The sequence below is a fragment of the Rhincodon typus genome, chromosome 11 (assembly GCF_021869965.1).
Source record: "Rhincodon typus isolate 14 chromosome 11, sRhiTyp1.1, whole genome shotgun sequence".
NCBI classification, from domain to species: Eukaryota; Metazoa; Chordata; class Chondrichthyes; order Orectolobiformes; family Rhincodontidae; genus Rhincodon; species Rhincodon typus.
In genome coordinates this window covers 27,039,560-27,055,986 of record NC_063342.1, presented here as the reverse complement: position 1 = coordinate 27,055,986, position 16,427 = coordinate 27,039,560, and the positions used below count along the sequence as shown (strand labels likewise).

The window sequence follows — 16,427 nt, the reverse complement described above, 5'->3', positions numbered from 1 at the left end:
TGGAAGGTTTGAGTTACAAGGAGAGACTGGATAGATTGGGACTTTTCTCCCTGGAATGCAGGAGGCTGAGAAGTGACCTTGTAGAAGTTTATATAGTCATGAGGGGCATAGATAAGGTGAATAGCCAAAGTCCTTTCTCCAGCGTAAAAGAGTCCAAAAATAACATAGGTTTAAGGTGAGAAGGAAAAGATTTAATTGGGACCTGAGTGGCAACTTTTTCCACACAGAGGGTGGTGCATACATGGAACAAGCTGCCAGAGGAAGTGGTATGTGCAGGTGCAAATACAACGTGTAAAAGAATTTGGACACGTACATGGATAGGAAAGGTTTGGAGGGATATGGATCAAATACAAGCAAATGGGACTAGTTGAGTTTAGGAAACCTGGTCGGCACAGTCAAGTTGGTCGAAGGGTCTGTTTCCAATGTGTACAACTCTATGACCCTATCTGGGGACTTCAACAGAAAGATTATAATTTACAACTGAGGTAAGAAGTCAATGTAGATCAGGTGAGGTGTGCGCAGGCTTACTGTGCTTTAGGATATGACAGCAGAGCTTTGGATGAGCACAATTTTATGATGAGCGGAAAATCAGGGGCCAGCTAGTAAAGCATTGAAATCTTCATACTCGTGTGTGATGAACTTTGAATTGCTTTCATTCTTAAAGCAATTAATATATTAATATGTTATTATAAAATATGATATCCTGCTGACAAATCTAAATGTTTAAAAAGTACATGTCTGAGCTATGAGTGCATGATGCTGATACTGGGTGCCAAAATTGGAAAGGTGTTCCATTTCCCAACTGATAATTTATTGAGTAAAAGTTTCATCCCAAAAAAGAACAGTAAATAGGTACTGGAGATGGCACTCCAGTGGACTGGCTTCTTGCTACAGATTGAATTATAGGATGCACATTAGCATCAATGACAGGGTAGAACTTAGTACCCTCTCCCAAGTTGAGTTTGGATGTGGGTAATTAGTAAGGAAGGGGAGGATGCCGGATGAGGAACTCCCTTTTTTCTGCCTGTGTCCTGAGCAAGTCCAAGGCAGGAAACTACATGAAGGCCTTTCTGCCTTTCTAAAATTGAGGCTCTTCAATGGGTAATTAATACACATTCAATTTTAATTTTAATCAAGTTAAATTTAATTGTGTGAGATACTGTATTATGATTCTCTTTAAAACTCACACACAAGCACTCTATGTTTACGATACTGTGCTTCCATTCATTCAAAAAGCTGCGGTTTTGTAGTACATTTTACTCTTACAAGATCAACTAAATTAAACGTCCCTTCCAGGCTGCCAATTCATGACTATTTCTTTACACCTTTAAATTCTTATCGGCCCCATGCTGCAAGCAAAGTTTAGACTTGTTTCTGTATCAAAGATTATCCCTGAATAAGTGTTAATACTGTAACCTACTCAGAACAATACAATCCCCTCCAATGTGTCTCCGTAATTCATTTGAAACCACAGAAAGATTATAATATTAATTAGCCCTGAGTAACTGTCTCTCGGGACCTGAATAGACTAAAGGACATCAAACAGTTTCCGCCAACAGCATGTCCCTACAGTCTGCTGCTTTTTAACTCTTTGAAATTTCCTCATACACTACCTATTTCTATAACACTGTACTAGCTATTTCTAACTTGTATTTAGGACTACCATCTTATACTAACATATAGATTTGTATTTTTTAAATACATATTAAATAGGGCTGCTACTCCCTTTCAGAAATGTACTATCAAAACAGTGCATCTGTGAAACTGCATGAATGAATGTGTAGGAACTGTCAATAGTAGATGAACTCTCACAACCCAGCTGCAGGAGATCAGTTGAAAATCCTCTATACTTTTATTTAGTACACGTATAATTTCTCACTTAAGGCTTTAGCAAAGAACTGTAGCTCAGGTTGTGGGCGAGATTGTTGACTTGTTCGTCGAGCTGGCTTGTTTTTGGTCAGAAGTTTCGTCACCATGCTAGGTAACACCTAGCCTGGTGATGAAACGTCTGAACAAAAACAAGCCAGCTTGGCGAGCAAGACAACAACCTCCATTTCTCACTTATATAGATCATATAGATCTGGTATTTCTACCAACATTGCTAACTTTAAAGATAAAAAAAGGACTAACACCTCTTAATTATACAAGCTCAGACCAGACAGACATTCTAATCCCATCAGGATTAACAGCCAGCATTTAGGAAGTTCTTAAACCATTTCCTGCTTCCCCAGGACAGATGTCACACAAACTTGTGTACAATAGGTAGAACTATGTGACACCATAGTGCTAAGATTTTAATGTATGTAAAAACTATGTGCAAAGAGGTTTTTTAGTTAATTAGTATAAAATTGTGCTTTGGATTCCATTGCTGCTTTGAACTGTGCCACTGCAGATGCTCAATAAAGAGGCTATTTTCACCACTCACTGATCTTGGTCATTATTGAACGATCCCACAACTTGGCATTGGCAGCAGGATTGTTGGATCACTGTCGAAACTTACTGGTCATTGTCACTACTCCGAAGGTAAGAGACTGCCTTCTTAAAGTCATGACCCTAGTCCCTGAACGTGATCCCGAACCTCTTGTGAGTTGGCCATTTTCAAATCCCCAAGCATCCAGACCTCGAGCGCTCCAAGTTGGCTGAAATTGCCCACAGCGTGAGTACTTGGGTGATCCCAGTTGGCTGCCCATGACCTCCAAAGGGGGACTGGCCCTTCCTGACATTACCAAGAAAGAAATGCTGTGGCAGTTACAAAACTATGTTGATGTACAGTTCTCGTTAGGGAAAGCCCGAACCAAAATTGGGCATAAACACAACATTCCCAAAGGACAGTGGACCCTAGATGAATGAAACGGGCCTGGGGAAAATCACCCAACAGAAAGATAAGCACAGAATTAAATAGTCCCTTGCGTTAATGGGGCAAATTTACCAAAGGAACGATATCATGTCTCGATCAGCCCATGATCGTGAATTAAACCATCTTAAAGAGCAATTAAAAGTAATGCATGAACGGCTGCAAAAGGAAAGATCAAAGCGGGAAAAAGCTGAACTTAAAAGTCAGGAGCTTGAGAAAGAAAACAAGGAACTGAAAGACGAGATAACAGTCCTGTCAGTTTCTTCCCTGGTTCTCAAGCCCACACAGAATTTGTATCCAACTGTGACATCCAGGAAGTGGTTCAGCAAAACCAAGCTATCGCCCTTGGGAAACAGAGGGATGAAAGTGATGGGTCCTCTAGCAGTGAAAGCGATGAAGATTGTATATCCCCGGCACTGTTTTTATGACCACTTAAAGCCAAGAAGGTAAAAATAGACAAAGTGGTAAGGCAAAGGTTAGAGGATGGCACTGAGGTGGATGTTCCATTAAAACAGACTGAAAAACACACTGTGCATGGACCTGCGACCCCTGAAAACATAGACAGATTGTCTAAAGAAATGCCGCACCCAAAGAAGGGGCCAATGAAGACATGGGAAAACCTATACCACTTATGGGGAATATATATGGTCCATCTGTGGGACAGGATACAGATTCTGAATGTCATCATCACTAGAGGAGAAGGATGCCTTCTCTACGTGGCAATCAAAGCTGCCCTTGGAGCGTACGAGCAGGAACTGCAAGCTGGCTGGACAGGGGTAAAATCAGGCCAGGACTGATCGGACGAAAGTTACGGTTTGGTGTCAAAAAGCTACAGAGGAAGTCCCAGAATACGAGGAAAGGTGTAAGGTGACCTGGAAAGAGTATGCAGGAGTTCCAAACATGCAGGACGATAGGGATTTTGAAGATTGTGATTATGGCCTGCTGGAGTCTGCTTTTGTGGCCAGACTTAAACCTGAGCTCGCTAAGATGCTAAAGCTCACCAAACCAGACTGGGACCAAAGGGGGACTAATCATTATGAACGGGTGGACTGAGCCCACCGGCTCAAACGAGATATGGGTGCTAAATTGCAAGCCCTACAGACAGGACATATGGGACAGACACCCAGCAATCTCAGAAAGACCCAGGACAAAAACCCAGACAAGTGTTACATCTGTGATAAGGAAGGCCACTGGGCCAGAGGATGCTGGCAAAGGGGAAAAGGGCAAAGGCGCCCAATAAGCAATAAGTAAGTAGAGACCCCGAAAACTGGGAGTAAGACCGATCTCCTACAGCAGTTTAAACAGCTAACCATCCAGCAGCAGCAGGAGCTGCTGAAGATGACAAAAATCTGACAAAGCCTGCCCCGTGCCCCTTTATGTTCCTACTGGCTTTGTGCCAGCAGAGGGGAGAAACTCTGTATATGACCATGAGGGTGGGCGACCTGGACATTGAGTGCCTTTTGGACACAACAGCAGAGTTGATGTGTCTATTCTAGAAGTAGGAGAGCAAACTCCCAATAGATGGGACGTGAGAACAGCTTACAGAGCAGGAGCTGACAGGATTGAAATTAAAAGGACCAAGCCCACGTACATTGCATTCGGCCCCCATGAGTTAGTAACCTTTGCACAGGTAAGACCTGTCGTCCAGCTGCTCCTTGGAATGGATATCCTCACCCAACTAAATTCGTCTTTACATTTTGATGATGGACAGATAACATGGTCCATCAGAACCCGACAAAGGGAAGAATCAAAAGACTACTTCATCTGGGGTAAAGACAAGGACGACTGTGGGTTACTGTAAATGGAACCTGAACTTTTACAGGGATACCTCGACCTTGCACTAAACAGTACCCCATCAGCCTGATGTCTATTGCAGGAATCCTCCCGATAATTCAGACATTAGCGGAAAGATGGATTTTGGTAAAAAATCACAGCACCTTGAACAGCCCAGTGTGGCCCACGCGAAAGGCAAGTGGGGAATGGAGATTAACAACAGATTACAGGAAGGCCAACCAAAGCATCGATCAGAAGGTCCCATCAGTAGTCGACACCTTTACTTTAATCAATGCCTTAACACCAGACCACACGTGATTCTCAGTTATAGATATGGCTAATGGCTTCTGGTCAGTGCCCCTAGCACCTGAAGTACTGTCGTGGTTTGCCTTTACTGTGCGGCAACAACAGAACACATGGACCCGACTCCCACAGGGATTCCACAACAGCCCAACTGTATACCATATGGCCTTACAAAACCACCTCCAACTGAGTCAGTTATCATTCAATACGTGGATGATATACTGATACCTTCAGAAATGGAGAAGCAACATGAGATAGACCTTAAGACCCTCCTAAACCACCTGCAATGGAAGCTTATAAGGCCAGTATTGAAAAGGCTCAGATCGCCCGGAAAGAGATAGTATATCTAGGACGGGAAATTTCCCACGGGAAAAGGGAGACCACCTAAAGCTGGACTGCAGCCATACAGGCTGCCAACAGCCAATGACAATTCGAGAACTGAAGGCTTTCCTGGTCTGTGTAACTTTAAATGGTGCTGGGCTGGTTCGTAAACCCTACTAGCCCAGTCCCTGGCAGACATCCTGAAGGGAAAATGGGACTCGAAAGAACAAATTGCACTGACAAAGGAACAGGAAGAAACATTCCAGGACCTAAAGAGAGACTAGTTCTCCAGATGGGTAGAAGCTGCTCCCACGAGAAAGGCCACAGCCAATCACACAGCCAAGGCACTGTGTAAGGATTACAGACCCCAGTGGGGGCTATCCACCAGCATTGACTCGGACCAGGGAACCCATTTCACGGGAACAGTGTGTCAAGAAGTTTGCCAGTTATTGAGGATTGACTGGAACCTTCACTGTCACCATCATCCACGATCATCGGGGCAGGTGGAAAGAATGAATCAGTCCCTGAAACAGTGACTGGCTAAATGCCACCAGGAAGGAATGCTGTGGCTCCAAGCTTTATCAATAATTCTGTGCATCGTCAGGACTACCTCCAACAAAATGACAGGTCTGAATCCATTTGAAATAGTGACAAGCAGGCCAGTGTCCCTACTCGGGGCAATAGGCCTACGGAGAGCCGACTGTCATCTTATGAGTGATGTCCTATTGTCTCACTGCCAAGCGCTAACAGATGCTGTAAGTTCTGCCTCCTCACAGGTATTGGCTACCTGGAAGGACCTGCCAGAGAGGGATCACAACATTGTACCAGGCGATGTCATGACCTTCCTTGTGGATATTTTCTTGTGAAAAAGATCTATGAAGAACCCTTAGGCGCGAACTGGGAAGGACCATACCAGGTGCTGCTGATCACCCAGTCGGCTATCAAGGTCTGAGGAAACAAGGCCTGGATTCATGCCTTCCACATCAAACGGACATCCTACAGTACAGCGGAACCAGAGACTGACTGACACCATGGTGTCTATGGTCATTTTCTCAATTATGGCTATGCAGTTTTTGTACTATTGGGATATTCAGAGTTACATGTAAATACTTATCTCTATATGGCTTATACTTATGCCAAAACCTTTAATCTGTTGAAGTATTGGATATGTTCCCACTTTCCCACTCCCTCAAAAGGGGGAATCCCACTCCTCTACCCTATTCCCTTTACTGAATCTGAAATGGCAGAGTGGTATGTTTATCAAAATTTCACATCCCACCCTTCATTGGGCCTTGGGAGGTTCACCAATGTACAGCACCCAAAGGGAGGGAAACTCAGTTCTCTCATAAACATGACAGGGAGTATTGAAGCCTGGAGGTCTGCGAGCCATCCCCTGACCCTCTTCGCTGGGTGGTACCAGTCCAGCTATGATCGTACCCATAATCCTCCATTCTTGTCCATCACTAATACCTCAAATCAGGGAAGAACACAAGGGTCCATGTATTTTTTCAACACCTCCAAAGCGGGGCAAGAGATGGGACAGAGCAATTGCTCTTGGTATTTCAATGTTACAGCGTCTGATTGACTGATTGACTGATCCTATTGACCGACTTTCTTAAGGGTACAACTGGAGATGCCTTCCCCACACAATTGTATCCTGATGTTATCACCTGTTTCACCTCCTGTTATGGCTCTCTGCCCTGTGGAGTTGGGCTACAGGATGGCTGGGATCCTTAGGGACCTCTAGTGTACAGGTACTCATGATGTTTATTATTGTTATTCTAGCTGTGTACATTGTTTTCTCCTTTAGAAAGTGCAGTTGCCAACAAGCTTTTAAAAGTATGAACCATCCCCAATTACAAGCCATGTCTCTGCAAGCTTCTCCAACATCTAAAAGACCCAAGTGGCACATTTGAATTATGATAAGAATTGCGTGACTCTCTTTGGAGGGTCTCAGTAGGATTAAAAGGGGGAACTGTGAGATATTGTATTATGATTCTCTTTACAAACTCACTCACAAGTGCTCTATGTTTACTATACCACGTTTCCATTTATTCATTCATAAAACTGTGCTTTTCAAGTACATTTTACTCTCTTTACTAACTCACTCACAAGCCCTTTGTGTTTAATTTATCATGTTTTCATTCACTCATATATGGAACCACAACAAACGCTCTATGTTTATTATACTGCGTTTCCATTCATTCATTCATAAAACTGTGTTTTTGTAGTACATTTTACTCCTAAAGATAAACTAAATTAAACATCCCTTTCTAGGCTGCCAACCTATTACTGTTTCTTTACAGCTTTCAATTCTTTTTGGCTCTATGCTGCAAGCAATGTTTAGACTTGCTTCTGTATCAAAGTCTACCCCTGAATAATGTTAATACTGTAACCAACTCAGAGCAAGACCATGCCCGCCATTGTGTCTCCATAACTGACTCATAACTATGGAATAATTATAATATCAATTAGCCCTTAGTAACTGTCTCTCGGGACCTGAATAGGTTAAAGGACGTCAAACAGTTTCCTTCTCCAGTACGTCCCTACAGTCTGCTGTTTTTTTATCTCTTTGAAATTTCCTTATACACTACCTATTTCTATAACACTGTACTACTTATTTCTAACTTTTATTTAGGACTATTATCTTGTACTAACGTATAGATTTATACTTTTTAAATAAATATTAAATAGGGCTGCTACTCCCTTTAAGAAACTTACTTTCAAAACAGCGCATCTGTGAAACCGCATGAATGAATGTGTAGGAACTGTCAAAAACTGGCAATAGTAGATGAAATTTCACAACCCTGCTGCGGAATGTACAGTTTAATATACTCTATACTTTTATTTAGTACACGTATAATTTCTCACTTATTTAGATCATACAGGTCTAGTATTTCTACTAACATTACTAACTTTAAGGACAAAAGGACTAAAACCTCTTAATTATGCAAGCTCAGACCAGACAGACATTTAGGAAGTGCCTAAACCATCTCCTGCTTCCACAGGACAGATATTATGCAAAGTTGTGTACAATCGATACAACTATATGACGCTAAGATTTTAATGTATGTAAAAACTGTGTGTAAAGAGGCTCCTGTAAAACTATACTTTGGATTCCATTGCTGCCTTGAACTGTGCCACTAGAGATGCTCAACAACAAGGCTATTTTCACCACTCACTGATCTTGGTCGCTATTGAACACAATCCCATAATTGTAAAATTATTATGCAAAAAAGATCTCATAAAGCTAAATAAAATGTGGCCATGGTTTACTTGTGTAAGAGCTGAATAGTGTATTAAAAAAAACTATACTTCCACCACATGACTTAGTATCTGTCTCAGCAGGGATACAGAGAATGTCTACCTCTCCTTTCTGACAGTTTCAAGTCTCAAGTGAAATGAGTCCACAAAAGCTACAGCTTGTAGTCCACATTATAGAAACTGCTTAGAAGATCTTATATTTGAGCACTAATCCAAGAAACCTGTTAAAAGAGGATAATCCTAACCCTGGCAACAAGCAGCCCTTTCCAGTGGTTCCAATGCTCTGGGTCCATTGCCTATAGGGAAGTTAGATTCTACAATATTCACTGAGGCTTGCTCAGCCACTCATCTAAATCCCATAGTTAGGTCAGTGTGTGAAATGTGCTTATCTGAATTGAAGTAGAATCCAGGTACATGGCTGGAAATGCATGTCATCTGAGCCACTGCAATGCTCCCCTATCCAGAACTGACAAAAACTACTTAGATCCACCCAGACAATCCCAGAGATCACAACTATGATGTGAATCTGTTTTTAACCAGCAGACAGAAAATAACACATTGTTTAATCTGCACCCAATGTGTAACAAAGCAGCTGAAATAATTACTATACTAATAATTTGATATTTCAGCATTATTTCAAGTTCTTACCTGGTGACAATTTGAAATGTAATAGTGATGGTTAACCCAAGAATTGAAAACCCACATCCAACATATGACACAACATTTAATGGATCAGCGTAGGTGTAATTCCGTCTGAAGCTCTACCATAATAAAAACAAAGGATTGATAATAGTTGGGTTTTGCAAATTATATTATTTTCAAACAAGTGGTTGTTCATCTGAAACTTTAAAAGGTATGTTTTATATCACTTTAGTAAAAGACTAGCTAATCCATGATATTGCTCGCAGTCAGTTTCAGCAAAGTCTTGCTGGTATTTGGGAGTGGTGGAGGGTGCGCTTTGCAACTGAAAGAATTAGGAAAGAAATTTGTAAGAGATGTGCAAGGAGAGAAAAAGGGTGACTCTTTCTTGAGAATTTCCAAATTCTTAATAATTTCAATCACAATCAATGAATTGCCCCATCTGAACAAACTTTCAATATCAATCCAGAGCAACAAATGAGCCTAAGACCAAGAATTTCTGTAACTGGTGATAATTTGCAGCACTAGGGTACAGCAGTTCACTAGTGGAGAAGATTTTAGTGTAACACTTGCTTTTAAGACAATGAGCAGAATATTTACAGAGAGAGGGTAGGGGTGGCTGGAGGAGAACATGTGGGAAGTTGAATCCCCTCGATGTAAGCTTTGTTCTAGATCCTGACATCAGTCTGTCTTCTTCCAGGTTTTAATCAGGCAGGTTTGTAGGCCAACTGGAGCTATTGGTAAGTAATTTAAATGTTCAAATATTAAAGGTCATTTAGCTGTGTTTTAACCAGAGATTTTGTCTGCAAAAACAAATGATATATTTTCTCAGCAGCCAGCAACAGGGCCGACCAGGTGAATACATAGTGGAAAGTGCTTCTTCAGTGATACTGACAGGTTAGGAAACCTGAACAACAGCATATAGCTTCCAAGATGCCATATTTTACTGACGAACTACAGAAATATGCCAACAAACAACGTATCAGTGTAACAGTCCACCTACCACATGAAGACATACACACAAATATTTATAACTTATCGGAATAGAAGACATATAACATTGCTGCTTAAACACTTCTTCTGAGAGTGTATTTTCAACAGTTCGATGCCAATTTGTATGTCGTTTCATCTGTGCTGCATTTGACTTACTTCCAGTTGCACTCTCCATTCTTCACTGTGCTGCTGGAGCAACTTTTGAAGACCTACTTTGCATTTCTGACATAAAGCAAATGGAAAAACAACCCACAAACCAACACCATCTACCTTCTCCTCAGCAACATACTGTTCCACGGGGAAGAAGGGTTAGACACAGACAATGAGCTGCAAGGAATGGAGAACTGCAATCCAGCATCTACAAGCAGAGAATGAGCTCCCACAACCAAGTACTACTGTCTTATGGAGCTCAAGATCGCATGGCACATCATTTCTCACGTCTGCAACCTCCTGTGATTTTCCCGCCTAATGGGGAAGGGGGCACATATTGCTTTTGATTATCAAGGTACCAGTGCAGAGCACACTAACCCTCCATCTCCAGGCTCCTGCTTCTCTTCACCCTTGCGTGTTTTCTGCTGCATTTCTGCTCTGTTTTTCTTTGCAGTTGTGTTTTCTCTACTGCAAAGAAATAATATTGAGTGTTATGAGTATTGTATCAGCTTGGTAACAGGAGGACAACATCTGTTTAAGGTGATTAAGGCATGAGTACAAGAGGGGAGTATGATGGATGAGTGTCAGTGATGCCTTTCAGACAAGCTTGTAACGAGTGTCTCCAAAGACAGAAGACTGGGTGCAGCTGCAAGATATAATACCTAATTAAGATATAATTCATGACTTACCATCAACACAGCAAAATTAGTGGCATGATTGCACTGACATCTCAAGTAACCAAACTCATCTGTGCTCTTTGAACAGCCTGCTGTATTCCAATCATCCATATCATAGTCCCAAAACACACAGGCATGATCATGAATGAAATACTCTGCAGAATTGTACTGGATAAAAACATAAATGAATTGATTTATTAAGAAAAATTGTGTGAAATTAAGCATCAGGCTTTTGTTATTTCTGTATATGATAATCCAAATATATGAAAATATCAGTTTGACCTTATTACATCTGAGCTTTAATTTCTGTTTGTTCAGATGACATTCGAAAGTCATACTTATTACAACCTCTAGTTGTTCTGAGAATGTTGTGATGGCCTTCTTCGCGAGCTGCTGCAAATCTTGGCACTTCCAATATATTACACTCATAATAAAACTCATGTGTTTTATTCAATGGGTAATACTGATATTTGCATTACTACCAGGATTATTCTCGGTACATTACTATATTTAAGCAGAAAACTAAAGCCACAAAAATATTAATAGAGGACAGTATTGTTTCCCAAAAAATTTTAAGAAAAACAGAAAATGCTGGGCTTGCATAGCCAGTCCATCAACATTTGTAAAAGACAGGTTAATATTTTGGCGTAGACCATTCTTTAAAACTGAATGTTGAAAATAATTGAATAATTTAATAGAACTGGAAAGAAACAAAATTATGTGACAAAAATAGACTTAACAGCTGAAATGTCTGAACAGATTTGATTAAAAAGCTGGAATTAGATAAAAACTGGTGGAGGGTACATGTTAATTATTGCAATTAGGCAGTGAAGGGATATTAAAAGAACAAGAATGCAAGAATGATAAAAGAGGAGATATCTGTAGTCATTCAAAAATATTCCCATTGAAACTTCAACGAAAATACACCACAACAGCTGCACCCTTGGCCAAGACCTGACAGAACTGAAAATCTAAGCCTTATGAGAATGGGGGAGCGCAGGGAAGCAGAGAGGAGAAGGCAAGATCTTTTCTTGACCCCTACCTGACCTTCTGTCATAGTGGAAAAAGTGCACAATCATATTTGCTGAGATGAACCTCTGGCCTGGTCTGATGTAAGTTTGTTGGAGGAATGCATAATGAAGTAAACTAGCTGACTAAGTGACGGTTAAATGGGAGTCCAGTCTGCACCATCTTTAGATGGACTGTTTTTATTTAACAAATGTGCATTTAAGATACCCTTTGTAAAGGAACTTTTGTGCACAACAAAATGTTTACTGTCCATTCATCAACCCATATATTGTTATCCAGGTCATTATGCATGCAAACATGAATTGCTTCATCATCTGAGGAATAATGAAAAGAGCTGAACCCTATCGAGGTATGGGTTACACGAAGACATGGATTTGGTCCTGAATATTGAGGTATAAATGAAATTTAGGAAGAATAAGAAGCTAGAAATTGGTGGTAGGTTAGCTCTGTTAATCAAGGGTGCAATCGGTAGAAATTTTAGAAATGATCTTGTTTCAGGAAACTGGGAAATAGAATTGGATGGGTGGAGCCAACGGGCAGTAGGGGAAAAAAAAGGTCATTAGTAGGGATGGTATAAAGGCTGTCTAATGATAACCACAATGTAGGATGAAATATATAAAAATAAATATTGGGAGCACATGATAAAGGCACATCATTAATTATGGTGATTTTACTTTGCATATAAACTAGAAAAGTCAGATTGGTAATGGTAGCCTGAATGAAGTGTCATAGAATGCTTTTGAGATAGAAATTAGAGGACCAACCAGAGAGCAGGTTATACTAGATATCTTGTATTATGTAATAATCTCAGATCATTGGTAGTCATGGTCACAATAAGAATGAATTTTATATTTAATTTATAAGGAAGAAGAGTGGTCTAAGATAAGTATTTGGAACGACATATTTATATGATCATATGTTAGTGTATTGTATTTAAGAAAATAAAGAATGACAGAGACCAACTACAAAATTGAACAGGAGAAAGAAATTAAAGCATGATAGGAAGCTCGTTAGAAATGTAAACATGGATAACAAGAGCTTCTACAAGTAATTAAAAACGAAAAGATTAATAAAAATTATATGTTGGTCCTTTAGAGAGTGACAATGGGAAATTAACAGTCAATGAGAAGGTCTGTGTGACGTTGAAATTCTCTGCCTCAGAAAGTGGTGAAGGTAGGGTCATTGAATACTTTTAAGATAGAGGGAGATAGATTCTTGTTAGGCATTGAATTATCAGAGGTTGATAGGAATATGGAATTCAAAACACAAACAGTCCTGGATTGCATACAGTGAAGTGCAGAACAGTACCTTTTAAATACAGTTGAGTGTCTGGAAATTGGAGTCCAGAACAGCCCATTGGGATTCAATACTTCCTGCCCATAACATTTTAAGCTTTACTCACATTTGCATATGTAATTAGTTGAGAAGAATGCAATCGTGTAAGAAAACCTGATCTACTCCTGAGCAGAAATGCCTGCTGTATTTAGCCTGATGTTACATTTTGCCTCAAAAAAAAACAAACTTCTGTTCTAAGGTAGACAAACAAGAACCTGGAAAAACACAGCAAGCCAGGCAGCATCTGGAGGAAGAGAAGTCAACACTTCAGATATTACCCTTCTTCAGGACTGGATGTGGGGATAGGGGGAGCTGCAGATTAAGTGGGGTGATGGTAGCGGACTGGTGGTGATAGGTGATCAGTGGTTGCAGGTACAACCTGGTTTGTTGATGGGAGGGATGAATCCGATTGGTAGCTGGAAGGGAAAGGAGGACGTGGTAGGTGGAATGAAAGGGAGAAGACAGGGCTGGAAATGGAGCCAGGAGAAGGGTGGGAAGGATATTAGAAATTAAAGAACTTAATGTTATATCCTCTGGGCTGTAGGGCGGAAGATAAGGTGTTGTTTCTCAAATTTGCAATCTGATTCACTGTAACACTGGAGGAGGCCGAGGACGGACATGTCAGGGGGGGAGTGGGACAGGGAGTTGAAATGGATGGTGACTGGAAGGTTAGGCTGGCCATTTTGGGCCAGGCGGAGATGCTCAACGAAACAGTCACGTAGTCTACGTTTGGTCTCACTGACATCCTTAATCATGTTCCTTTGTAATTGCTTGTTTCTCCAATACATGTGTTTAAAATAGCAGTAATTTATGAACTTTAAACAATCTTGGTGATTAATCAGTAGATGGGCCAATGAACTTTGCTCTTTTCCACTTTGTATTATAAGTTATCTCCTCTCATTAAGAATTATGGGAGCACTCTGTATTTTAAATGTTGATGTCAACGTGTCTGACCTTGATTTGAAGCAACTCTTAGACTAGGTATTAGAAATTATTAATGCAACCAGTTGTACTTCAAATGATAAATAGACCTTAGTTTACTGAAACTTCTGATGGCCACCCATCCTAAAATTAATTCCATGACAGTTCTGTCTTTCTGTTTTGCAGCAAGTCCCGTTGGAATGTTGGCATATGTAAGATAAACTAGTATTCTTACCTTTGGGTTAAAAAGTAGTTCAACACCATTCAGAACTCCTTCTGCAATATTTCCAGAAATAACTTGTCGACTCTGGTTGCTAGTACTCTGATAGAGCTTGGACTGAAAGAACTTGCCATTTTGATACAGGATAATTCCCAATTTTCCATCTTGAGTACTATCTGTACAAAATAAACATCCTTTCCAAGGATGACTTGCAACACAACTTTAGCTTGTTTAGATCTCATCTTGGAATTTTGCCTGGGATGGTATTGCTTGACTTGGCGCAGAATTTCAGTTAGAATACTATATGTGTTGTTCAGTTTTGTACCATAGGAAGGAAATTAAAGTTTTAGGCAGAGTACAATACACCGTCATTAAGATGCTGCCTAGCATGAAGAAGTATAAGGACAAAGAAAGATATGACTTTAATCATGGAAGAACAATTGACACAGAGAGCTGTGCGACTGTGGGTTTAATTTTAGTTAGGATATTCCAGATTAGTTTGAATAGATATCTGAGAAAAGAATGGATTTTAAATGTTGTCGGAACTATTGCTGTAATAGAGAGTAAACCCTGTCTAGGTTTTGGCTAGATGGGCCAAAATATCTGTTTCCATGTATTACTTTATGCAGAGTATTCTGATTTATCTTTGCTTCCCATACAAAACTATTTGAAACAATTGTGAGAGAAACTCAACGGGTCTGGCAGAATCTGTGGGGAGAACACTGAATTAACAAAATGAGTCTGGTGACACTTCAGCAGAACTGAATAGTAGCTAGAGAAAAGTGATATGCTAAAGACAACGGGGGTGGTGGGGGAAGTGAGAGGATAGGTGAGGATGGACCCTGAGAGAGAGATATGAAAGGGTTATGCAGACAAAGGAAATGTTGTTAGTAACCTAAATAAGTGATAGTGAAAGCTAGGAATAGGAGGGAATGGATAGGCTTTGCTGAAAGCAACCAATGTCATGTGATAAGAGGACAAAGTGTGGTGAGAATGGGTTCACTGTGCTGAAAGTAACCCATGTCATGCAGGACCAGGGTGTGGGAAGGGGTAAAAAATATGAAAGGATGGAATTAAGCTGTAAAGTTGTTGAACAAAAACAGAAGTTGCTGGAAAAGCTCAGCAGGTCTGGCAGCATCTGTGGAGAAAAAAAATCAGAGTTAACATTTCAGGTCCGGTGACCCTTCCTTAGAACCCCTTTTTTTTGGTAGCTGGGAAAATGTTGGTTTATATGCAGAAAATAGGGAGGGGGGTGGGGTAGGGAGTAAATGATAGGATAGAGCCCATAGAGAGAGAACAACAGTTGGATAGACAAAGGAGGCGATAACGACCTGGCTAGGAGGGTGAATAGTCGTTAATGGGGATTGTTAGTGGCTAACAATAGGTAAAGTGTAATTCGGAGGAAGGGTCACCGGACCCGAAACGTTAACCCTGTTTTTTCCTTCCCAGATGCTGCCAGACCTGCTGAGCTTTTCCAGCAACTTTGTTTCTGTTCCTGATTTACAGCATCCGCAGTTCTTTCAGTTTTTACTTCATAGGTCAAGTGTAGTGACGGGTTATGTGGTAACAAGGCCTGGTGTGTGGGGTAGGGGCCTAAGACAATGGAGAGTTTAGGCCTTAAAATTATTGAACTCAATATTGAGTCCAGAGGGTGCAGAGTCCCCAAGCAGAAAATGAAGTGTTGTTCTTCCAGCTTGTGTTGGGCTTTGCTGGAACACTGCAGCAAGCCAGAGGCAGAGATGTTGGTTAGGGAACAGTATGGTGTGTTAAAGTGGCAGGCAACAGGTAGGTTGGATATAGTAGAAACTGCAAATGCTGGAGAATCTGAGATAACAAGGTGTAGAGCTGGATGAACACAGCAGGCCAAGCAGCATCAGAGGAGCAGGAAAGCTGACATTTCAGGCCTAGACCCTTCTTCAGAAAAACATCAGCTTTCCTGCTCCTCTGA

At 40.8% G+C, this 16,427-nt stretch overlaps 1 protein-coding gene across 1 annotated transcript in view; it reads right to left on the bottom strand.

Moving 5' to 3' along the window:
* Positions 1–16,427, bottom strand: part of LOC109911686 (adhesion G-protein coupled receptor G7-like) — a 67,380-nt gene that overhangs the window by 22,875 nt on the left and 28,078 nt on the right. The window contains exons 9-11 of the mRNA XM_048602566.1: positions 14,495–14,655; positions 10,987–11,142; positions 9,164–9,276 (exon numbers count right to left, since the gene is read on the bottom strand). Of these exons, the coding sequence (XP_048458523.1) occupies positions 9,164–9,276; positions 10,987–11,142; positions 14,495–14,655 (430 nt within the window). The remainder of the gene's footprint in view (positions 1–9,163; positions 9,277–10,986; positions 11,143–14,494; positions 14,656–16,427) is intronic.